General features: G+C 45.2%; 1 protein-coding gene and 1 long non-coding RNA gene across 8 annotated transcripts in view; one reads left to right on the top strand and one right to left on the bottom strand.

Annotated features, from left to right (window-relative positions):
- Window positions 1-25,484, bottom strand: part of PALM2AKAP2 (PALM2 and AKAP2 fusion) — a 451,783-nt gene that overhangs the window by 46,504 nt on the left and 379,795 nt on the right. The window contains exon 1 of one of the 7 annotated variants that reach the window (XM_059141748.1): window positions 23,570-23,593. The exons of the other annotated variants lie outside the window; for them this stretch is intronic. Coding sequence (XP_058997731.1) covers window positions 23,570-23,590 — 21 coding nt within the window. The 5' untranslated portion in view covers window positions 23,591-23,593. Of the gene's footprint in view, window positions 1-23,569; window positions 23,594-25,484 lie in introns of those variants that run through there. 7 annotated transcript variants of the gene reach the window in all.
- On the top strand, window positions 5,322-20,211 carry LOC131812364 (uncharacterized). The gene is made up of 3 exons (XR_009346310.1): window positions 5,322-5,532; window positions 15,517-15,632; window positions 19,289-20,211. It is a non-coding gene; the product is annotated as an uncharacterized LOC131812364 (long non-coding RNA).

The raw sequence follows: 25,484 nt of genomic DNA on the forward strand, positions 1-25,484 counted from the left end.
GAAATGGGGCACCTAAACCAGGTGAAGTTTCAAAGTTCACTTCCTTTCTGCTTCTAATCTCTGTGGTTGTGTGAGGCCAGGGTGAGCCTTGGGCAAAAAGGAAACGTTAGGTAGTTGTGAGCCCGTAAGGAGGGCAGAGCGGAGAGGAAGCAAGCCAGCAAATGGGAGCAGGAGCGGCCACTTCGGCCTTTGAAGCTGCTTGATACTTGGGCCAAGAGAGTCTGCAAGGATTCCCCGATGGAACTTGGCCGTCTTAGACATTCCCCTTGTTAGAACTTCACCCCTTGGGTTGAAGTTTATTTGGCTAAATGTAGCCATCCCATGTGTACACCTTCGTGTGACAGAATGTTCCAAAGTAGCTTTGTTGAGATCAGGAGAAACCAGATGGAAGCAGGCGATGGGGAGAGAGGCTGGCTTTAGAAACCACAGTAAGGCCAGGCTGCTGCAAGCATTGCAAAGCAGGGAGGAGGGGAGAGACTGGCACCCGGAAGTCTCTGCAGGCTTCCCAGGACGGAAGGGAGCTGGAGGTCTGTGGCTTTTCAAACTGCTCCAAGGTCCAATGCAAGGTACACACCGAGGAGCCTGGGTCTCGGCCCCTCCAGATGTCCTTTCTAAATGGCCATGGCTGCGTTTTCCCCAGCTGCCATTCAGATGGGTCCTCCTCTGAGTCTCAGCCCCATGTGACTCCACGCCTCAGCAACACTTAGATGGGTATTTGATGGGAATATCAACAACTTAAACGGGTTGCCCAAAGGAATCCTAATTTGCTTAGAAAGGCTTTAGGAGGGGCACCTGGGGGGCTCGGTCGGTTAGGCATCCAACTCTTGGTTTCAGCCCAGGTCACAAACTCAGGGTTCTGGGACTGAACTCCGCACTGGGCTCCCCACTCAGCATGGAATCTGCTTGAAATTCTCTCTCTCCTTCTGCCTCTCCCCCATCGTGGCAGGGACATGTGTTCTCTCTAACAACAACAAAATAGACCCAGGCTTATCTACTTGTTGGGTATTGTAATGCCTCTTACACTTCATTTTCTATCTAGACAATGAACACTAAAGCCTCTCCTGAGCCATGATGAGTAAATGTGTGTCAAAATGTAGCCTGTCCCTGAGGGAGTTATGCTTTCTTGCTGTGATCCAGTATACTTGAAGGCACAGTCTCTCTCTTGTCCATCTTACCATCATATAATCTTCCTTTTTCATCAAAGATAAGAAATTGGCTTGCTGTTATAGATGGACATTTTCCTTCCATGAGCTTCCTATTCCCAGAAAAGTTGTGTAACACTTTGTGAGTAACCAAATTCTTCTTGGGAAGTCAAATGTCACAGAATTCTATGAACTGTCACAGACAAGATATGTCATAGGAAAACCCCACTGAAAAATTTCTGAAGGTCTGCTCAGTCGGTAGAGAACAAAAATTGGAGGCTGACTTTATCTATTATTCTAAACAATAGTTGGGGTTTTTTTTTTTCCTCCATTCAACTTAAATGTGCAGGTGAGTCCAACTAGTAACCTCCCCTGTAAGACAGACAGACTGGTGGACACACGCACACACACACAGTGAATTTAAATCTTTTTGTTTGTTTTGTTCTAGTTAAGTTTTAAAAACAGTATTTAGGAAAAAAAAAAAAAACACTTGGGGTTTAGCAAATCTGGTAATCTGGAAGCAAAAACCATCTCATCTCTTATTAATGTCAAAAATGAATGCTGAGCAGTTTAGAGATGGGCAGTAAAGGGTAATCCTGAACCGTGGGCCCCAGACCCAAGTGCCAATTCTGCTTCAGGATTCCTTCCCATCTGTCCCCCAGATCCTAGCCCTTGGGCAGTCAGGGGACTTAGCCAGGAGCTGAGTCCTGGAGTAGACTCACTCACCAAGCTCTTCCCTGCTCAGAGATGGGAGGTAGCACACCATCTGCCTTCACTTCCCCAGGACTAGGCTCACAAGTTTGGAGAAGGAAGGAAACCACAACAATCAAGAGGTACTTTTAAAATGAAATACCTGGGGAGCTCCAAGAAAACTCAACAAAAGCATCTACCACCTACCAAGAGGAGAAAGGTTTGGTTCTATTGAATCTGCTACATATGAATTAGAAGGGAACTGCTGGAAGGCTCTAGAAGGTTTGGACCCCTGCTCACAAAACAGGTTTCATCATCACGGTTATTCAAGTCACTATGAACTGCTATTCAGTTTTCATAAGTTTCTTCAAAAGCACAAAGCCACAAGTGAAGGTGGACTGGGCAGCAGACAGACCCCTGGTCCACTTGATTCCGGTGCTGTCAGCAAGAGAGAACTCCAGGAAAAATCCAGATGGTCAGTCTGACAGTCCTGCTCTGCCAGGACTGAGTGGCAGTTCTAGATCAGGACAGGTGCTGGGGACATTGGTCTATGGAAGAAGAGCACCCTTGGAGGGCAGTCAAAGGGCAAGAAAGGCTGAAGCCAGGCCCACCTGAATTTTGGACTCCCACCTCATACCGCAAACCGATGACCCTGACAACCCAGGACTCTGAGGCTGGTACCAGAGTGGCATTTGTGATTTAAGCCAAGGTGAGCTTGTCCTGACATTGAGGACCTGACCCTCGTTCTGTCCTTTGCTTTAGCCAGAATGAGGGTGAGCCCGTGGATCACTCCCCTTGTGTTCCAGCACTGTGCTATACCAACCTACCCTGGGCCGCTCTGCAGGACCACATTCTGGGAAAAGCTGCACTGTAGAGGCAGCCGAGGGCCAGTCACCTGCTTCCGTCCACTGCCTTTGTGGCTCTGAATACCAGGAAGGAACCTCTGCGGGAGAAGGAAAGCATGAAATTTCTCCATCCCCCTAGGGGATGCAAGATAAGCAGAAGCCAGCAGTAAAATGGGGTGCAAGAGAGCTGTACAAGAGTATTTGGCACCACACTGAGAAATGTGTTCTTTCCTTTCTCTCGATGCCAACAGAATCTGACAACTACCTCGTGTCTCATTTATGAGGAATCTCTCTGCCCGGCCACGGAATCCCAGGAGCAGAGCACTGTGGTGGAGAGCCAACAAGTTATGCTGATTATGCAAACAGGATGAAGTCGGAGAACCAGCAACCAGAAAGGGGGTTACCATTCACTTGCACAGACTCTGTTTCATCCTGCTCACTCCCCAGAGGCCCTCTTTGATCTAGTAGCTGATCGCTGCTAACCATTTTGCTGCCATGATTTTAGAGCCTTATTTTATTCTCCACTTATTTATGTGCAGTAAGGGGAACCAGTGGGAAGAACACAAGTCTTAGAGAACAGGACGTCAGGGCTTGAATTGTCTGGTGTCACACGTGGACTGCATGATGCTTATACAAAGGATTTGCTCCTCTCTTGAAGCTCAGGTCCTCATCTGTTAAATGGGTATAATTGCTGTGGTGGGTGGAACAGTGTTCCCTCCAAAACTCAAGTCTACTTGGAACCTCAGAGTGTGACCTTTTTGGGAAACAGGGTCTTTGGAGATATAGTTAGTGAAAATGCTGTCCTCGTGGATTACGGTGGGCCCTCACTCCAATGGCTGGTGTCCTTATAAGAGGAAACAACACACAGAGATATACACAAAGAAGGAAAACTCCGTATGAAGGCAGGGTGGAAACTGGAGTGATTTTAACCACCAGCCAAGGAGTGCCGAGGCTTCCTGGCAACCAAGCAGAAGCTAGGAGAAAGACATGAACCGTTCTCCCTCATAACTTCCAGAGAGAACCAGCCCAGCCAACCTGGATTTCAGACTCCTGGCCTCCTGAATACATTTCTATTGTTTTAATCCACTAATTTTGTGGTAATCTGTTACAGCAGCAATAAGAAACCAACATACCCACGTTCTAAAGCTGTTGTAAAGACTCCCTAAGAGACAGCACGTGAAGGCACCTGGCCCCGAGATGGGGACAAGGTAAGCTGGCCACACGAGGCAGTCCACCCTGGCTTTCTGTGTTGGCAGCAAGCCAACAACAGAATTTTTCAAGCTTTGTCAGAGGGGAGTGGCCCCATGGCATTTGCACTTTTTAAAATTTGCGGACCAAACATGAAGAGCAAAGGGAGAAGTGTGGAGTAAGGGCACACTCAGGCAGAGTAAGGGCACACTCAGGCAGAGTAAGGGCACACTCAGGCAGCAACAGTACAGGCTTACCCAGTGCCTAACCGGAACGGAAGCACGGGTGGGCGCCGATGACCACCGAGGCCAGTTTGCAAAGACTGATGCTTCAGAGTCTCAGAGTTGGCGATGGATGTGCACCCTGTGAGACTGGAGATGGAAGACAGCGGCCACCAATCTTGAAGGTATTGGGTGGGGTTGATGACCAAGTGGTCATAGCTTTATAATAAGCATTGATGACCTGCTAGCCATTGCCATTAAAATGATTTCAATGCACAGTCATATTTATTCCTCAAAACCAGCCTCTGAGACCAGGACGCTTGACATCTCTAACCATACAGCTAAGGAAACTGCGATCCAGAGTTTTTAAGTAATTTGCCTCAAGACACGGAGCAGTAAATAGCGAGGCTTGGATTGACCCCAGGCTACCTGTCTAAGGGCAATGAACTATGACCCTGCCTTGCATAGATTTGGAATTAGAAGTTGGGACAATCTAGACTAGAGGCTTATCAAACAAGGAAGATTAGCTCTGTGATTCCTTATCTACTTTACCTCCTTCTCTAACTGGATCCTAGAACTCTTCTTTCGCATGCTTTCTGGCTTCTTTCGCATGCTTTCTGGCTTAGTCGTGTGCTAGTTTCCTTTATGGGAAATGAACATGACAGGAATGGCAAGGGTCACAATTATGAACCGGACATTACAATGTGTAGGCCCTTTACAAGGCCCTTTCCATGCATTATCTCAATAAAGCCACACAGCAATACCCTGGAATAGGTTATCATTTCTCTTTTGCAGGTGAAGACAATGAGCTCAGAGTAGAAGTGTTTTGCCCAAGGACACAAAGCAAGTAAGGGACAGAGTTGAGATCCAAGCCCTGGCTTGCCCAGCTCTTCAAAGTCCACAACAAAGAAGCAGATGCTGACATCCTTTTTGTTTTCGTAAAATGTACGATGTGCCATGGCCCACCAAAAGGAAAATTCACTTAGCGCTCTTAGCTCTATCTTGGGAGGTAGTCTTTTTTTAAGATTTATTTATTTAAGAGAGAGCACACGAGCACCCAAGCAGGGGAAGGGGCAGAAGACGAGAGAGAGAGAGAGAGAGAGAGAGAGAGAGAGAATATCTCAGGCAGACTCCCCATCACGTGTAGGGCCCGATACGGGGCTCGATCTCACGATCCCAAGATCATGACCTGAGCCCAAATCAGATGGTGGTCTTACAAGGTTGTGTTTGCCATCTGCCCTTACTTGAGATGCCTGGAGTTCTCCTCTAAAAGTTCTGGGTGAGGGACTTGCTCTTCAGCTGAATGGTTGGAATTCTCTAGATAATGTCTGGCCACTCCCAAGAATGTCTCTTTGTCGTGTACACAGTTTGGACCACAATAGCAGGGAGCCCAGAGAAGCCAGTCCATTCCGGATGTGGATGCCTCCCCAAACAAGAGGACAGAAGGTAAGGATCCAAGAACAGGAAATAACAGGGGCCGGGCATGCAGGTGGGGACTTGAATGGCTCAGGAATCCATCAACAAACATCTCCGGCTGTGAGATGCTGGTACCCGAAGGCTGGCTTACACCACGATGTTGATGTTGCTTTGTTGTGTTCTAAAATGCTGAATCTCCCATTTTTTCCCCTTCGTTTTTCTGAGCACCTCCTATGCAAAATGAAGAAATAAGCCCAACCCACACTCCCCGCATTGGTGAGGACATGCTGAACCTCAGAACCAGCACAGACGGTTAGAACGCCGGCATCTCAGGCTGGCAAAGGTCTGGCCATCAGGGGAATGGAGAAAGGAGGGGGCAAGACTTCACCTGCAAAGAGTGGGGTGCTAATGAGGGGTTTGCCAGCTCCCCACTAAGTCAGCCTCCCTCAGCGTCACCATGCAGCACCGAAACTCCCAAGATAGTGCATTCTCTCGTCCGTACCATGGTTGAACTTGTTGTGGAAAACATTCTTTAAGATCATATTTTGATTTCACAAGTTTGTGTTTAACAAGGTATAGGGCCAGTGAATTTCAAGTGGGATATGAACACAAAACAATATCCTAAAAGAGTAAGAGATGTTGAAAACCTTGATCCCAAATGGGCCCACATATCCAGCTTTGCCCTTGTTTTTGCAAGCCTGGATGCATCTTTGCACTGTTTAAGAATTCTGGAATTGAATGCACCACAGCCACCATGTCTGGGACCACATGTCCCAGGGGCAAAGGAAGTCAGGTGTGCGGTCTGGAAAGACACACCGGCCTGTGATCTGAACCCTGGTCACCTCGATGGAGGCTTGAGATCGGTGGTGCCACTGTGGTCTCCCTCCGGGTCTTCCTTCCCGCCACCAAAGTGTAGCACAGACATTTTCTGAGGGTCCGTAACTCCCTAAGTCCTGACTCGGGGGCTCTAAGAACTAAAAGAAACAAGAGATGGTCCCCAATGAGGCCTTCAGTAAAGGGTACTAAAAACTTTTTTTTTTTTTTTTTTTTTAAAGACACTCCTGAATCTGGAATTAAGGGTCTGCCACCCTTTCCAAATCTCATCTGTTTTCCTCACTGGTGACCTCTCTCTCTCACTCAGCTTTTCTGTAGGGCCCCGGTCAAACCTGCTTCCCCATGAAGCCCCCTGGTGCAGAAACACCCCGGCAGAATGTTGCTGTCACACCTGGATGTCCTTCTCAAGGACTTAGTTATTGTAGCAAGTCCCTATGGGCAGGGTTCGACCTCACTGGTGTTGGGGAGCTGGCAATTTAGTTGGAAGAGTTATTCAACTGTCATTATCTGTCAAGGGCCACCATCCATCATGGGGGCCCTCCTTCCCACAACAGCCACTGTGTTCCTGGAGGGGTTTTAATGACCTCAAACCTGAAACATGACATCTCTGAGATTTTTGAATTTTACTTTTTTTATAAAAATTTTATTTATTTATGCGAGAGAGAGAACAAGAGGGAGCATGAGATGGAAGAGGGGGGAGGGTCAGAGGGAGAAGCAGACTCCCTGTTGAGCTGGGAGCCCAATGTGGGATTTGACCCCGAGACTCCAGGATCATGACCCAAGCTGGGGGCCAACGCTTAATAGACTTAGCCACTCAGGCGCCCCATTTCTTAAGTTTTAATGACATGCCACAACATTGCTGAAAATTCTCCTCTTAAATTTTAGGCTTATTTCAAAGGCTACATAGTATTAAAAAGTTCTGGTTTTTGAATCTCGTGGAAAATAAAGCCCACACTAACAGTTTCTCCCAGCGTTACAACTCTGAAATCCGTCAATACTTTACTTCTCAAAAAAGGGGGGGGGGGGAGAGAAGCAAACAATGTATGAGCACAGCTTTTATGTACTTTTTTCAATGTGGTGTTCAAAAGAAATCCAGAGGCCCCAAATGGCATCACTGGGCCAGGCCAAGTCACCAAACCAGGGCTTAATACCTAACCTAACTGCAGTTTCAATCTCCCCCAGAAATCTTAACCTGTCAATCTGGAATTTTCTGATAAGCACCAATGGGATCATCTGTCACATGGGCTCTCTCCATGCCCCCCAAAGGAAGATGTGGTCATCTACCTAACATGACCCCCGCCCCCCAGGCCCTCTCCCTGAGGGGAAGTGAGCTTGCCTGGAATAATCCTATCTTCTCTTGGGCTTAAAACTTTCTTGCCCCATTCTTGTCCTTCCCATAAAAGCCTTTACACACCCCCTTGGCGTTCTCCTCTGCTGGTTAGATGGGATGCTGCCCACTCCAGGAACGGTTTAATAAAGCCAATGAGATCCTTAAATTTACTCAGCCGAACTTCATTTCTTAACAGTACGGAGCAGTGGGGGGAATATATATATATATGACATAAAAGTTGCCTTTTTTCTTTTGTCATTTTAAAAGTACATGGTGGGGGCGCCTGGGTGGCTCAGTGGGTTAAAGCCTCTGCCTTCTGATCTCAGGGTCCTGGGATCGAGCCCTGCATCAGGCTCTCTGCTCAGCAGGGAGCCTGCTTCCCCCTCTCTCTCTGCCTGCCTCTCTGCCTGCTTGTGATCACTGTCAAATAAATAAATAAAATCTTTAAAAAAATAAAATAAAAGTACATTGTGGTGGCAATAATACATTCACAATGTAGTAAATCATTCCCACTATTTCTAAAAATTTTCATCCCCCCCCCCAGAAGAAACTCTGGCCTCACTAAGGGCATGAAGGATCACGAACATAATTTTGGAAACATTCTATGAGGCTGAGGAAATAGGAAATAGAATCTAGGTAGATGGATTACACTTTGTAGCAAACACAGGGGAAAAAAGACAAGAAGAAAATAAATTACTAACTGTAGCAGGGTGGTGGAATAACTACCCTATACTATTTTCTGTGCTTTTGACAATATATATTTTCATAGTCCCCTTTTGGTTTCCTAAACATACTAGCAAATGCAAGGCATACTAAAAAAAAAAAAAAAAAGTAACAGTGAAATAGCTCAATTTATGAATTACTTTCCTGGAAAGCTCTATGGAAATTAAGACTAGAATTTGTCAATATTCTAAGGTATTTGAAAGTCAAAATAAAGAAAACTTATTCTGAAATCAGAATCTCAAATCTCAAGCACACAATTACCAGTCTGCTTCATCTGCACTGTGCTTAAACTCACAATATTGTTAATACTCTCATTAAAAAAAAAAAAAAAAAAACTACAACTCTTATAAAATAGATGCTTCTGCTCACTTTTTGTAAAGGAAATAAAAATAAAGCCCCTAGCAATTTAACAGTATTAAGACCGATTCTTGAAGGAATTCAAATGGTAACTTATTTGGAAAGGAAACTATGGTCCTCTCCATCCCAGGCTCAGGTGACCAAAGATCCAATTTCTACGGGGACTTTCAAAACAAACCAAATAACTACAATACTTCTGGCCCTTCTTGCCCTCGGACTAGGTGGAGATTAAGCCTTTTCATAAGAACATATCCCAGATAGATAAAGTCAATCAGTGGTTAACTTGGAGATAATCCCTTCCTTGAAAAGTCTGCTTTCAGCTTAACCTTCCAGTTGGGTTAATTGATGGCTTATCTTCCATTAGGAGAGCCTCGCACATCAAAGCATTGTTTGGGAACCACACAAAGCAGACTGTGGAGAGGGAGGTTCTTTAACCCTCAGGGCTAACTGCTGGAATTGAATATTTCCTAAAGGAGATAGCAGCTTTCAGTTTCATAAACAAGCCATTTGAGGATTGACCGGCAATCCAATTTCTGGACTGTTGATAGACGTAGAGGCTTGTGCACACACACAAAGCGACACAAGCCTTTGTCTGCCAACTCTCTCCCAACTATTCCCGGCTGCTGTTCTCTCTCTCCCCTAGTCTCCTACCTTGCTGTGCACCGGGGAAAGCACACTGGTCCTCAGTGCACCTGGAATCAGGGAGCCGGGTGCACAGGGATGGAAAAGCACTGGGAGCCCGTAACCTGTCCTCTCAGTGACACGGCCCCAGCACACAACCACCTGCTCCTCTCCCCACCTTACTAACCTGAGTAAGTTATCAATCTGTCAACTAGTACCTCAATCTGGGGATTGAGTTCTAGAGAGAAAAGAGCCAAGACAGTCTGAAGACACATGTAACACACGCAACCACACAACTCAAGACACACATCAACAGTTATCATTTTGCATTTCTGCAGCACAAAGACGATGGAATCCGCTCATAAGATTTCAACAGGGCCTTACCCGGCCCTGGAATCGCCATCATTATGTTTCACAAATAAATACACAAAGAAGCGTAATTCTGGGTTTGACATATTTTAACCAGCTACAAAAATCTCAAGTGAGTCCAGGTTTTAAGCACATGACCAACTGAGCAGAAGAATCAGGTTTAGAAATGGGTTTCATTCCACATCTGTGAGCTTTGGCAGCTCTCTATCTTGATTCTGCCTTCTTGGAATTCCTAAGCGGGGTCCATTCTGCTCATCCCAAATATTCAGATCTAAGGAGGAGTTTCCAGGCCAGTGGAGCTGATAAACCAAGGCCTCGCATTAGCTATAAAAACCACCCCTCAGAGCCCGATAAGATGAGGCCTCAGAAGTGTGGATGCTCATTTTCTCAGTCACTGGAACACAAGCAGATTAATCGTTAACTGTTTTTACCATGAGTGTTTACAAGGAATGCAGAGATTCAAGATTCAAGAACTGTACTTAGGGTAGCTTCAAGTGAGGGACGATTTGTGCTCCGGGAGGAATTTTAAGCATTACCAAATCTGGAACTGTTTCAACTTACATCTTAATTTGTTTGGGGCTTAATATCTGAAATCCAAACAAAAGTCTGGACAGCTTCCAGTCTGAGACTGACATGAACTCAAAATATGACACCTTGCCCTTCAAAAAAAAGAGGAGAACTCCCCAGGCTGCATTTAGACTACAGACAAGAGGAAGAATGGAGCCAAGCCAAATGACAAGCAAACAGTAATATGGGAGCTTCCCAGGGGAAACTCAACAGGAAACTCACTGTTGTGGGATGGAGACCCCTGAGTGGTTCCTAGAAGATGGTGGGACTGGCATTCCTTTAGATGTTCAAGGGATCAAACAGAGCCCGAAAGGAGAGGGAAGCAGAAGGATCCGTATTCATGAAGCCAAGAGAAATCTGAGCAAGAAAGAATGTGATTAAAAATTTTAAAAATTGGGGGCACCTGGGTGGCTCAGTGGGTTAAGCCTGTGCCTTCGGCTCAGGTCATGGTCCCAGGGTCCTGGGATCCAGCCCTGCATCAGACTCTCTGCTTGGCAGGGAGCCTGCTTCCCTCCCCATCTCTGCCTGCCTCTGTGCCTACTTGTGATCTCTGTCTGTCAAATAAATAAATAAAATCTTTAAAAAAAAAATTTTTTTTTAAATTGGTCTCTTGCCAATAAGGCAAATGATGTCTCTACCCAAGGGAGCTGTGGGAATGAGGGCCCAGCTCTGCCTAATCCCAGAGGTCTTGGTTCTCTGTATGCCACCTGGATTCACAAGGGACATTTCCCCTTCGATAAAAATTCAAGGACAAGTAGAAAAATCAACCAGAGGAAAAAAACTGCCAAGAAATGCTCAGACAGCAGCCACACTCCAGTTTCTGATTCCTGAGCAGAATCACCCGAGGGGAAAGATCGAAGCTTTATCAAAGCAGGTATAAAGCCCTGCGTTATCGAAGCAGGGCTCCCTGAGAAGGGAGAATGATGCAGGGGCTCCATCCCAGGACTCTGGGATCGTGACCTGAACCATAGGCAGACACTTACCTGACTGAGCCACCGAGGCATCCCAAGTTCTCTTTTTAAATTTAACACCATGGCTAAGAAATGTGAGCTGTTTACCTGCTTAGTATTTCCCTTGGTGCAACTTAGCACGGCCACTGCGGTGAGATCTGAATACCGCCCTGGGCTTCCCCTTCCTTCTCGCAGTCATTCACTCTTGCAAAGGAGTGCCGTGGACCAGGCACGATGGGGAAAACCAGGTATGGAGCGGTCTTCTGGAAATTATTGTAGTGGGGAAACAAGACACTTTCCAATCTCAAATACATGTAAAGTTGCTTTTGTGAGAAGTGCTTGGGAAGAAAGTACTCTTTGACAGCCTCTATAACAGGGGAACGTGAGCTAGTCAGGGAGGTCAGGGGAGCCTTCTGGGAGGAAGTAACAATTTGCCATCTAAAGATAAGGCATTAACTAAGCCATGAAAGGGGACAGAAGCTTGTTCCAGGCTGGTGGCAGGTTCCACAAAGGCCCTGAGTGAGGTGTGAGAGGAGCAAGGACAAAAATGGCAGGTGGCTTTGGCGGCTGGTGAAGGGGAGCAGAACATGCCACCCTGGCACAGAATTATTTTGAGATGAATGCCATCCAGATGTAGCAGACAATACAAGAGAAGCTCTCTGTGGGGTGCTGGGCTGGCTCAGTCCATGAAACTTGTGCCTCTTGATCTCAGGTTTGAGAGTTCAAGCTCCCTGGTGGGTGTACAGAGTACTCAAAAGTAAAATTAAGGAAAAAAAAAAAAAGAAAGAAAGAAAGAAAAGAAAAAGAAAGAAGGAAATAAAATAAAAGGAAAAAGAAAAGAAAAGCTCTCTGTTCTCCCCCTATTTGCCTAAAAACAGGGCATGATTTTGTAAGGTGTCCCCCTTCCTCTCTCTACTAGCAGCACATAAGTTAATCACTGGAGACAACGCTAGACCCTCATCAGTCCGAAACTGGCACCAGAAGAACGTTCCTAACACACCTTGCTTCTCCACCATTGGCTTCCCTATGTTCACTTTCTCACAATGCACCACCCTAGAAACTCAAAGTCGTTTTCCTTGGTCTTGTTACTTTTCTATAAAATTATCACTTTGCTAAGATGCTATAGAAGTTCAAGTTCTAACCACCCCTTTGAGTTACTCATCACCAACTATTCCCACACGGAGGCACACACATGTGCGCACGTATACACACACGCACACGCGCACACACACACACCCCATACACACAGGACGTGGGGATCAGTCAACTGTTTGTTTTCCTCTTGTAACTCTCTTTTGTCAGTCTAATTTGATAGACCCCAGACAAGAAACCTAAGACTGCTCTGGGATGGGGCAAGACACTCCTGGAGGAAAAGATATCTGGAGAGGTGGATGGGACCAGACCATGTAGGATTAGGGTCTTAATTTTGAGAGCATTTAAGAGCAAAGGGCCATTGAGGGGATTAAAGTGTGGAGGGCATGGGTGGGGAAGGACATGCCATTTCCTTAGCCAGTCTTGATTTTCTGTCCTGACCCTGGCCTGCTGCTCCCGCTAGCCCTGGACAAGGTCAGGAGTCTGATCAGGGAATGAAATTCTGGCAGTGCTCCTGTGGTCCAAGGACTTCGGGCTTTCAGTTCCGTAAGCAGTGAATCTGAGACCAGGCCTGAGATAATTTATTTACTTTTGCACATCTGATTTTTTTTTCTCCTTACATTAATCTTTCTATATCCAGCCCTGAAGATAATGCAAACAAAAAATATGTGATGCCAATAACAGTGGATGGAAAATTTATTCTCTGCTTGATAAGGCTTATACCCTAATAACATAGTAATAAATCCCTGTATATTTCCAAACATGTTGTGTCTAACAGCTCAGCAAATACTGCCTAGGAAACAGAGGTAAGCCCGATTTCCTTGAGGTGCTCCCCTGTGAAGAGGATATTCCTGCTTTTGGAGGGTGTCTGATTCGCAGTTAGCATACTTTCAATGCTGATAGAAAGCGAAATGCACTGCCAGGGTAGGAAGAGTGTCGAACTCTGCATCAAACGAAACTGGTTTTGGATCCTGGTTCGGCCACCTGCTCCCTGTGGGCGAGCTGCTGGATCTCTCTGAGCCTCGGTGCCCTTGTTTGAAAATGGAATGGGTGGACGGTCCTTGGAGTATCACTGAGCCAAAGGAGACTGTGCATGTGATGTGCCCAGAGGGAGCCCAGCACGCAGGAACCGTCACCGTGGCACAAGGCCCATTGTAGTAGGAATCATCTGGAATAGATCCCCCCCCCCCCATCCCTGGAGGCCAGCGATCTGTCAGGCTATCTAGCAAGAGGGTCGTACATCACATCCAAAAGGAAACGGAACCATGAAAAGGAAACTTTTTCCTCCAGATTACCCTCTGCCAACACGGCTTGCTTTGTTCTCCTACTTAAAACACACGAGCAGCTGTGGATGACTTCAGGCAGGCCCAGAAGTCAGCTGCGTTCTCTCTCTGGGGAGGCCGGAGGGAAGGGCAGTGACAGCTGCCCCCAGATTTCAGGCAGGGAAAGGGCGCCGCGGTTCTCCCAGTGAAAGTGGGAGCCGTGGGAGCCACCTCCGTCTGCCTCGTCCTGGCCGGGCCGCTGCCGGCACCGCCCCGTCCTCCTACCCTGTGTTTGTCTTCCAAGCACAGCTAGAGAGCGCCTTAGCTCCCAGCGGATGTTCCCCACACGGTTAGAGGAAGAGGGGACCCAACTGCTGGGCACACAGCCTTGGCCCTCGGAGCCTTCAGGAAATAGAAAACGCAGGACCCTGAACACGCCGGCAAAACTCCCCAGGCCGGCCCGAGACCTCGCATGCCTTATTTTTTAAGATTTCTGTTCTAGCCAGATTTGATCCCTAATTTGGTTGAAAAGGGGCCAATATCCTCAAGAAAGATCCAGGGTCACCTAATGGACCCTAGCGACATTCGAAAGGTTCAACTCTAAGAAGAATGTTCTTCGTAACCCCTATTCACATGGCTTCTCTTCTAAACTTCTGGGAAAAGACTGACAGAAACCCTCATCGACGTCAGGAGGCATCATGACTTGGCTTTAGGGGACCCCCTCCTCTAGGGATTCACCTCCCAGAAGCCACCCCAGCTTGCTTAGCAGAGCCACCAGCCACCCAGTAAGTCCCCAGACCAGCGTCTTCAAGGTAGCTGGGAGAACCCACTTCTCCCGAGGCTGAGGAGGGCTTGGAGCCACCTCACATGTTCTTGTCACAGGCCCGGCATGAAAGCATCGCAGGGTCCTTGTAGTTACTGATGATTTCTAAAAACGTTCCTTGACACAAATTCTAAAAACAACTCTCCTTTTTGTGAGAGTGCCCTGTGGCCTTCAAGGGGCCAGGGAGCCAACTTGGGGTATCTAACAGAGCCAAATGACAATGGTCTTTGGCCTTTCTTTAGCACAAGGAGCTTCCTATCTGGGACACAGCAGAGGAGTGAAAAACTGAGCCACCCATTTCTAATGGCCTTTTTTCAGGACCCCCCACCCTAGCTCATGTAAACAGTAGCCCAATCAAAACCTGAACCCATTTTTATTAAATGACTCCACAGTCTTATGAGAAGCTGCCTCGGTTTCCTCCAGGTGACTGAGGGGACACTAGGTCCATGGACAAACACTGGGTTAAGCAGAGAAGGACCAGCTTCCTCCCAGATGGACAGCGGGGGTGGGGGGGCGCTGTATGGTCTTCTCCACCACCGTCTCCCCATTCTAGAAGAGCAGGGCTGTGCTCTCCATCTCTCTGCGGGCCCAGGGCTACCCTTTCAAACCTCAGCTTAGGTTGAGGTCAAACGTCCAACCCTTGATAAATGAGATTTATAAACAGCCCAAAGTTGTTTGATGAAAGGAGTCTATTACCCGGTGCTTAGCACCTTTCTTGATAAAACTCCAGTGTGTTGTGTGTGTGAACTGAATGGGTCTCTTCTTACCATCCCCTCCCCCTCCTCACTACCCTTCAGCTATCTGCTTTCAGAGCTAAATTCTGTGCCCCAGATGATACAGTCCTAGGGAAAAAAACAAAAAAACAAGAGAGAGAGAGAGAGAGAGAGAGAAGGGAGGGGAGCCACAAAGGTGTTTACAATTGGTTTTGGTCCTACTCACAAGAAACAAATTCAATTAAAAAATGCTCTTTGCCCCAAAAGTGCAAAATTACTAGGAGAATGACCTGCCAAGTCAGAGCAGTTTGGGGCCAATCTGATTTACACAAGGAGCTTATTTAAGTTACAGTCCTGTTTTATCATTTTTCAGATGGTGTTTTCTCGGGACTCCTGAACTGATTCCTGCAAAGCAAATGAGATTTCGTAATAGCCTTCCCCACCATTCCAACCCGCCAGGGGCAAACCTATTCATTCAATGGCAGTGAGGTAATGCTGCCCATCTGCTTGGGGAAAGCCAGTGATGTCTGGGGCCACTGAAGCAAGAAGTACTTCATGTTCATCCTGGGTAACTGGATGAGCTGAAAACTTGTACCTTCTTCTGTTTCCTTCCACAAGATAGTTGCTGAGGACGCTCCGAGAAGCATCTCATTCACAGATGCCTAGAAACATGAGCCATTTTTTCCTGATAGTAATTTCACTGGTTCAGGGGAAGTCGTTTTCCCTTATCCTGAATACCAAATGTCAGGAGAAGGAAGAAACCCCAGAACAAAGCATATGGAGAGAAAAAGCAGCAGCTGAAGAGAGCCCAAGGCTACAGGCAACTCCGGCTCTAAAACAGTTTCTGTGACTATATTAATGGGATCCAGCGGGGAGAGACAATGCCATTTTATTTGGAAAACACTTCTTTCTTCTTCTTCTTCTTCTTTTTTTTTTTTAAGATTTTATTTATTTATTTGACAGACAGAGATCACAAGCAGGCAGAGAGGCAGGCAGAGAGAGGGGGGGAGGCAGGTTCCCTGCTGAGCAGAGAGCCCTCTGGGAGGCTCGATCCCCGGGCTTGGGGCTCGATCCCAGGATGTCCTGGGATCATGACCTGAGCTGAAGACAGAGGCTTTAACCCACTGAGTCACCCAGGCGCCCCCCACTTCTCTCTTCTTCTGTCTTCTAGATTCTTTAGACTTAGCTAGGAAATCTCCACAATCAATGAGATCTTCTTCACCGTGAGGACAAAATTTGTATTATTCATTTTTTGTAGTGGTGGTAAGTAGGGGTAACTTGTTGTTGCCGATTTATTTATTCATTCATTCATTCATTTATTTATTTCGAAGATTTTATTTATTTGACAGAACACAAGCAGGGGGAGCAGCAGCCAGAGGGAGAGGAAGAAGGAGGCCCCCCCGCTGAGCAGGGAGCCGGATGTGGGGCTCGATCCCAGCACCCTGGGATCATGACCTGAGCCAAAGGCAGATGCTTAAATGACTAAGCCCTCCAGGCCAGTAGGGGTGATTTTTAAATACTATCCCTGTCTTGCAATAGGAAGCTATTCTTTTCTTTCTCCTTCCTTCTTTCCTTCCTTCCTTTCTTTCTCTTTCCTTTTCTTTATCTCTCTCTCTCTCTCTCTCTCTCTCTCTTCCTTCCAGAAAGCTCTAATTCCTGAATATCAAAGTTGGGGAATTGAAAGCAATAACTCAACTGGAAAAATCTAACCAAAAAGTATCCATCTGTATTTAGAGCTGGATGGGGAGAATGTTGTCATATTTTCCAGTGTATTTATAAAACTATTTACAATCTATTTGTCTGAAGTCTTGAAAACACAGAGGTGTGTGGCAGGTAAGTGAAGTGCTAGAAACAGCTGGTAAAGGTAGAAAGCTAAGGTTCTTAGGTCCTACCGTTTTCTTTCTTAAGGTCTGGTTAAGAAACTGACCTCAGCTTCCAATCTGAACTGCAATCTTCATTTTATTTTGATGGTTTGCAAAGACCTTGGCTTGTGCCCCAGGAGACTAGAGCTCTAGAACCATCTCTGCACCCATTCAACTTGAGCAGGTTACCTACTTAGCTGTCAGTTTTAAAAAGGCAGTGCCCAGCACATAATAGATACTCAGTTAATTTTCTTTCTTTCTTTTTTTTTTTTTTAAAGATTAATTTTATTTGAGAGAGAGAGAGAGCAAGTACATACAGTAGAGGGGTGGGCAGAGGCAGAGGGAAAGAGAAAATCTCAAAACAGATTCCCTGCTGAGTGTGGAGCCTGCCACAGGGCTCGATCTCTTGACCCTGAGATCATGACCTGAGTCAAAATCAAGAGTCAGACCCTTAACTGAGCCATCCAGGTTTCCCATTCATTTTCTTTTATAACAGCTACACTGACATAAAATTCACATACCAGAAAATTCACGCTTTTAAATCATACAATTCGGTAGTTTGTAGAATATTCACAGACTTAGGCAACTATATCCACTAGTCATTTTTTGAAGAATGAAGGAATCGGTAATTTAAAGGTAACATGGCTCTAAGTGCCAGGCTTTATTCTGAATACATTTTTTGTGAATTAATTCACATAATCCTCCTTACAAATGTATGAAACGAGTACTAGTATTATCCCCGTTTTACAGAAAAGTCGACTGACATTTGGACTTAGCAGTCCAAATGGAGAACCAACATTCTCACTCAGTTTGAAAATTCTGTGATCCTATTAAGAATCTGACATAATGACATTCCTTATTGAATACATCATTCATGCTATGAATAAAAGATAAAATATCAACAGACTTCCTTTTCATGTTTATGACAAATTTGCTGTCCTGGACCAAAATATCTCTTTCCCAGGAAGTAGCAGGAAGATCACTAACTGAATACCCCTTCATGTAGGGATGCATGTGACTCATTTTGGGGTCCCCAGCACCTGACACATAATGGAATTTCCAAAAATGACTGGCTAATCAGTCAGGAAAGAACATTGCCTGCTATGCATTATACATGAACCACCTGTAAATCTCTATTTAGGCTAGCGGAAAGGAAGAGCCATGTGCCTATGCGCGAATGGGGAGAGATGGGGGGGAGGTTATTAATGAGATCCAATCAGCTGTCTCCAACCAATGCCAGGGGCCCTTGGACCTGCAACTAGCACTAATGCTCCAGGTTTTTTGTAGGGGAGCAATAAGAACAAATCTGTCCAGAAAAACCAAGAAGAAACACATCCCCCTCTATACTCAGAAAAAGTAGCATGAAACTGCCCAGCCTACTCTACTCTTATTAGAAATCAGATTTGAACTTGTGCCTTCAGAAGTCACAGGCTCACTGATTCAGGGGGTTTGACTACACAGTGTTGTGCATTTAAGCTAGTGGTGGCGGGGGTTGGGGGAGATTTAGAGATGCCCCAGTGTAACCCCACAACCAGCCCTGACAGAGGATAAGTGGCCGGCCCAGGCCATCCTACTCCAGGAGCTCAAGAGTGAACAGTCACCACTTTTTCATTGTTATGGCCAAATGTTGTGATTCAGCCCTGGGCGGAAAAAAGCAAAGCAGGGAGGGGGTAATGGAAGAATTATAGCAATGTATTTTCATGCTAAAAAAAGAGTTTCTTCCCCCTCTCCCATTTGCTTGGTGCAGCTCCCCAAGAACAAAAAGGCTATTCTCATGCTTGACAGCAGGCCATATGTGATCTGCTACATAGCTCAGGGTCCATATGAAATCCCAGGGTAAAAAGGAAATTCAGGGGGAAGCCTGGGGTGGCTGAAGGGAAGGCTGGCTCCCTTCCATTTCTAAGGCATGCCACTAACCCAAACACAAGCAGCTCAAGTTAAAAGCAGGCCTCTGCCTATTATCCCCCATGGAACTCACAGCTAGCAAGACCCTGCAGAGCAGGACCGCCAGTGTCTTCTTGGCCTACAGCGCTTAATAACTAAACAGGCAGCCACTCTGCTATGTTCAGGATTACCCATTTAGATAGTATCCTCCACCTACATGCTTTCAGAGAGAGATCCATGAGGAGAGGATTTTCTAGAATTCCTGGCAGCCCCTTGACCTAGGAGAAGAGGGAGTCATTCATGCTTGGCATAAGAAGAAAAAAGGTTCATTATTTTCCACTCTCAGAATGGCTACTTTCTGATTTTTCTTTTCTTTCTCATCAAATTTTACCAAACCAGGTCCCCATATACCTAGGACGGAAAAAGCATGACAGAAACGAAGGGAAACGAGCATAGATCTTTGCCAGAAGCCACTGATGGATGTGCCAGACCAGCCCGTTCACCAGACAAGATGCAAAATCGGACAGGAAGCCAGGTACATGTTGAAAATAATTGAAAGCAAGGACCCCAACAAGTACCTGTACAATAGTGTTCACAGAAGCACTCTTCACAGTAGCCAACAAGTACGAAAAACCTGAGTCTATCATTGGATGAATGGATAAGCAGGATGTGGTATACACACACACACACACACACACACACACGAATATTATTCTGCTATGAAAAGGAATGGGATTCTGTTACATGCTACAGTATAGTGGAATTCTGAAAACACTGTGCTACTCAAAAGAAGCCAGAGAGAAAAGGAGAGATCTTACATGACTCTATTTGGGATGACAGACAGGTTCTGGAAGTAGTTCATGGTGATGGGTGGGTAACACTGTGAATATACTTGATACTAGAATTTTGCATTTAAAAATCGTTAAAATGGCAAAATGTTATGCTATGTCCATTTTATCATGATTATAAAATCAAACCAAACAGACAGTAAGCCTCTCAGAGGCTGAGATCCTGTCTTAGCCACCTCTGTGTCCCCAGCACCCCGTACAAACCGGCTCACAGGGATGATTCCACAATGTCTGCTAAACGGGCCACTTAGGCAGTGGAATGGTATAAAATTAATGCTTGCATTAGTTTGCAAGGCAGACCTCTACCTGGCCTATCTGATGCCCCAGGATCCAAACCATATTACAGTTACCATTCCAAGAACTCATAAAATGATCTCATCTGTGGAAGTAAAAATTTATCAGCTATATTTCTCCAAAAGCTGTATGTCTATTAATCCTAAGAAAGTGCTGTATAGATTTTATTTCTCTTGCTACAGGGGCTGAATGTTGGCCTTACAACCTAGGTCATTAACATTAAATGATGAAAATGCCCCCAGATACACATCGATTTGACTAGAAGAAAGGCATAACCCTTGATGAGTCTTCCCAGTCACTGTTTTACAGAAAATGCACAGATCTGTAAGGGGTCTTTGGAGTAATTCTCTCCAAGACCCTCAACTAAAGTATGAGGATGAACTATCTTCAACAAAGATTTATCAAGCATCTGATCTATGCGCGCACCCACCATTCAGCGATGAGGTGTTAATAGACAGGGTGCAAAGCAGCAATGGGAGAGGGGAGGCTGGAGAGTTAGGCGGGGATAGGTCGCAAAGGCTATGTTTAGGAATCTGGACTTTATTCTGGAAGCAATCACACTTCATAGGATGAGACCAACCCCACCTATCTTCAACCTTTGTGAACTCTCCTCAAATGTTCTGACAGCATTTCTATCTGAGACACCATTCCTGTTCCTTCAGCAATGCTACCCTAAGCTCAGTTTTCGGTCAGTTGCCAATTTTTTTTTCCCTCAGCTTTTGCCTCAGATACTAGGTTCCTTATTCATTGATAGCCACAGGACCGATTTTCCTCATGCCCCATCAACCTAACTCAGCACAGTTCCATGGTCACTCAATTTCCAGTACTCTTTTCCAAAATGATCACATCTCCCATCCAGTACAACGTTTCAAGTCCTCACTCAAAAATAAGCAAATAAAAAAACAAATAAAAATCACTCAATCAATCCTGAACACTTTTTTTGTTTGTTTGTTTTGTTTTCACTGGTTTGGAAGGTCAGCCTAGAGTATATGTTTACAAGATGATTAAAAAAAAAATACAGCGGACTACATGGCCTGAATGTCTCTATGGAGGACCTGTATTGTCTTGGTCTATCTGACATACCTGTCCCTCAATTTCCCTTAAAGAACTACCCCTTCTAACACTACCCCCTCTGCCCAATGCAGTCACTGGCAGCAGCTCCAGGGTTGAGCATGTGACCCAAGGCCAGCCAATCGGAGCACTATACCTACCCACTCCCTGTCCTTCAGGGCCGCAAGGGGCAAGAGAGCCAAGCAGAGCCCATGAGACTCCATTCCAAGGAATGGAAAGATTGAGAAAATGGGATAAAAGCCTGGAGAGGCTGTCCATCAGTCATATTGATCCCACAAGGAAAAGAGCCAAACAAGAATGGAGCCAACAGAGGAAAACACAGCTGAATGGGGGGGGGGGGGGGGGAGGGACATTGACGCTGTCTTTTGAACCCCTGGCTTTTGCTATGCTTGAAGCCTACCTTTCAGTGACTTGAGCTACTAAAGCCCCTTTTGTAAGCTAGTTTGAGTCATGCAGTCCTTGCTTCTAGCAGCATTTCAATTTCCTTAAAACCCTAGTACTAAATTTATGTAAAAACATATATATAAACTCCCCCTAAAATTAGCATTTTTTCATTTTTAGTACATTACTTTTACTAACTGTAGTATTTATTACAAATTTCTTCAGCTATTTTTTTAATATATTGTACCAACCATTATGCCGTTCTAACCAACTATTATAATACGAAGAAACAACTCATCAAATAGTGCAACTTTATCATTTAGGACTCTTTGAGAAAAGAATTAGCAAATCAGACCTTGCTTCTAATACCTCACTCAACTTTTAGGTAGAAGGTGTCAGAAGCTGTTGTGTTAATTGTGACAAAACTGCACGGCTTCACCTTCAGAAGTAAGAGTAAACTAGATACCCAAACATGCCAACAGAAATTTGAAAACAAAATATATTTGTGGGATAACTGAACTGTTCTGTATCTTGTGGAAACAAATCTGCAACCGTATCCACTGGACCAAACCCCTGTGGGGTACTGTAGGCTAAAAGGGTTTTACTGCATGTATATAAAAAGTGAATAAAGCTTAAACAATGATTAAAATATACATATACATCTCAACCACACAAAATCGTCTGGGATCAGGAAAGAAGCAAAGATCCCACACATTACTTTATAAATCAGCACATGCAAATTTGAAAGAGTCTGAAAACAAAGTCATCTCTCTTGAGTTATGAGGATGTTTTCCAACAGCTTTATTGACCTTGGACGTCTGCATTTTTTTCATTTTTAGTACATTACTTTTACTAACTGTAGTATTTATTACAAATTTCTTCAGCTATTTTTTTAATATATTGTACCAACCATTATGCCGTTCTAACCAACTATTATAATACGAAGAAACAACTCATCAAATAGTGCAACTTTATCATTTAGGACTCTTTGAGAAAAGAATTAGCAAATCAGACAACAATACCTGATTGTTGTGAACTTGAAGAAGTTCAAGTGTTCAGGTTCACGTTTCCTTTCTCTACTTTACCATCATTATATTGATGTAGGCGGCATTGTACATATATCCCTATACTCTTTGCCTTGGGCTAGGGAAGCACGGAAGTACAAAAACTGCCCCCAACCCCCTGTGGGGTACAGAATGTCTGGCCAGAAGTGGGTCTGAAAAGTTCACATTATAGTTTCAAACACGAAGAAGGATAGGTTTTAGCTTTCCCCCAGGCCTACCAACCTTGCCAACACATTCAAGGTCAGTGGCAAATAATTTGACCAGATTTTAAAGCATAGCATGTATACCTTTCCTGTATTCCACAGCTTAGGAGCTGTATGCCTAGTTTCCTAGCAACACATCTAATATCATCACTAACTGGTTTAGAAATAATTGCAGCGTTAAATTATCGGGTAAAAATCCCAGAGAACATTTCTACTTGAGCTTTGCCTCCCTGAGAAGAAAAATGCTATATAAGTCGAAGGTCCTAAGATATTACAGTAATTACTAGGGAGAGAGAAATAATTCACAACAAAATTGGAACTTGAAGAACAGCATTTTTAACAGCCTTAGCGCTATCCTGCTTTCTCTTTCTTAAAGAAAACTTGGCCATGGGAGCACACCGTTAGCTCCTTCCAGTGCCAGAAACGTCAAGGGATGTGCTTTTTCTTTCTGGGTAACTCTAAGGCCCTTAGTTCAAAAAGGTAATTCTGGGGCGCCTGGGTGGCTCAGTGGGTTAAGCTGCTGCCTTCAGCTCAGGTCATGATCTCAGGGTCCTGGGATGGAGCCCCGCATCGGGCTCCTTGCTCAGCGGGGAGCCTGCTTCTCTTCCTCTGCCTGCCTCTCTGCCTGCTAGTGATCTCTGTCTCTCTCTCTCTCTATCAAATAAGTAAATAAATAAAACCTTAAAAAAAAAAAAAAGGTAATTCCCCTAAAGAATAACGGGAAATGTGCCTTCCCGAGTTTGAGGCCCTACAGGTGTAAGCTCCCTCCGTGACACGCCACAGAACTCCACGAGAAAAGTAAGTAACCAGAAGACCTACCGTGAAGAGGGAGAACAGCATCCAGGTGGCAATCATGACCCAACCAGCCCTCGGGTACAACCTGATCTCCAGAACCAGCTGTTCCTAAGGCTGCAACCAGGTTTCCCTTTCCTCGGATGAAAATCCGATGCAAGGACGCAGCCTTCTGCCAGGTCACAGCCTTTCAGGTGAAGTGGGACTGGGCTGGCACCCCGTGTGCGCACGTACCTGGTGGACACTGCCCCAGGAAGCACACAGACTGCAACGTGAACCGCCCTAACTTCTCCGATTCAAAGGTGCGGTTTGGAACCGCGTGAGAGCCTTCAAGGGCAAAGGAAACAGGAGTCGAGTGTATTTATTCTTACACAGCTCCTAATTATCAGATTACATTTTATCAGATCAATTATGATTCAACAAATGCTAGCTGTCACTTGGACTCAATTGTAATGGACTAATAAGCCCCGAGGAGCCAATGTGTAGCTCATTTTTTTTTTTTTTTTTGGTCATGATGACTTATTTTCTAATACAAACATCAGAAAGTGACCTTGAAGGCTTTTTTCCTCCTGTGAAGCTTTGGATCTCCACAATAAGGAGAGTCACTGGACACTGTGTTTACAGTAAAAGCAAGTAACTTGGTTGGTTTAAACAAAGGCACCTTTACAAAGAAAGGAAGAAAACCTGTTTAGCAAAGAGGCAGGCGCAAAAAAGGGACGAGTGCCTCGTGAAATGGGAAACGAAATGAAGTCAAGGCTCAGATACTCCTGTTTATTTATTTATTATTAACTCCTGTTATTAATCTAATTCTAGCCTCTCACACACAAGAGTCAAAATCCTACTTTTGCTAAGAACCACATTACGAAGGGTTTTAAAAGACACTGTCCTGCTTTTAAGAGATCTGGGGGAAAGACCGGGTAGATTATGTTCTTGTTTGGCTCCCTCCTTCTAAAGTCAGAGGGGCAGTGAATGACTTCAGCCCCTGGCCACTGGAGAAAACCAGGATTTCTCTCCGAGTCAGGACACGCTATATCCATGCTGTATTCGTTAACACAGATCTTTTCTCCATGATTTTTACATACTTAATATTCTCTCTAGAGATCATTTTCATTCTCCTTTTAAAAGTCTATCAGACCCATCTCATCTTGACTTCATGCCCAGTTTCAACAAGTGAAAGGGAAGGAGGCAGTTCTTTGAAAAAAACATCCATGTGCTCTCCTGTAAGTAATCCAATGTCCCTTCCTCCCCTGCTTCTGACATCAGTTTCACCAATGACTTCCTTCTGCTCACTCTGCCCTACCCGTGACTGCCTTCTGGTCCCTCCCACACCAGTCCCATCCTGCCTCAAGGCCTTTGACATGCAGGTCCCTCTCCCCTGAATGTTCTTTCTCAAGCTCAGCTCCATCAGATAGAACACTTCTGTGATGATGAAAACGTTCTCTATTTGTGCAGTTCAATATGGTAGCCACCAGCCATTTGCTGGCTATTGACTACTTGAAATGTGGCTAGTGTGACTGAAGAACTAATTTAAATTTAATTAATTTAAGTACCTTCGTGTGGCCAGTGACCACCACACGAATATTGTGACATGGGACAGTGCAGCTTAACTCTTTATTTGAGCAGCTTTTTTTCATCATTCAGCACAAATGTTGCCTCCACAGAGAGGCTGTCCCCTGGTCACCATACCTAAGTACCTTCCTCACCCCCTACTACCTTGTCTCCCCTTCTCAGTACCTGGAATGATTGTGCCTGTGTTTGCTTTGGATTGTTTGCTTCTCTGCTCTAGAACGTAATATCTTCAAGGATAGAAAAGTCATCTCATCTTATTTACTACTGTCTCCCAAGTATCTAGAACAGGGCTTGGCACAGAACTGTAAATATTTGCTGAGTCAATCAGTGAATGAATCCATTCACCTGGGCAAGGTGCTTCCCTGATGGAACG

Source organism: Mustela lutreola, chromosome 12 (genome assembly GCF_030435805.1).
Source record: "Mustela lutreola isolate mMusLut2 chromosome 12, mMusLut2.pri, whole genome shotgun sequence".
In the NCBI taxonomy this organism is placed as follows: domain Eukaryota; kingdom Metazoa; phylum Chordata; class Mammalia; order Carnivora; family Mustelidae; genus Mustela; species Mustela lutreola.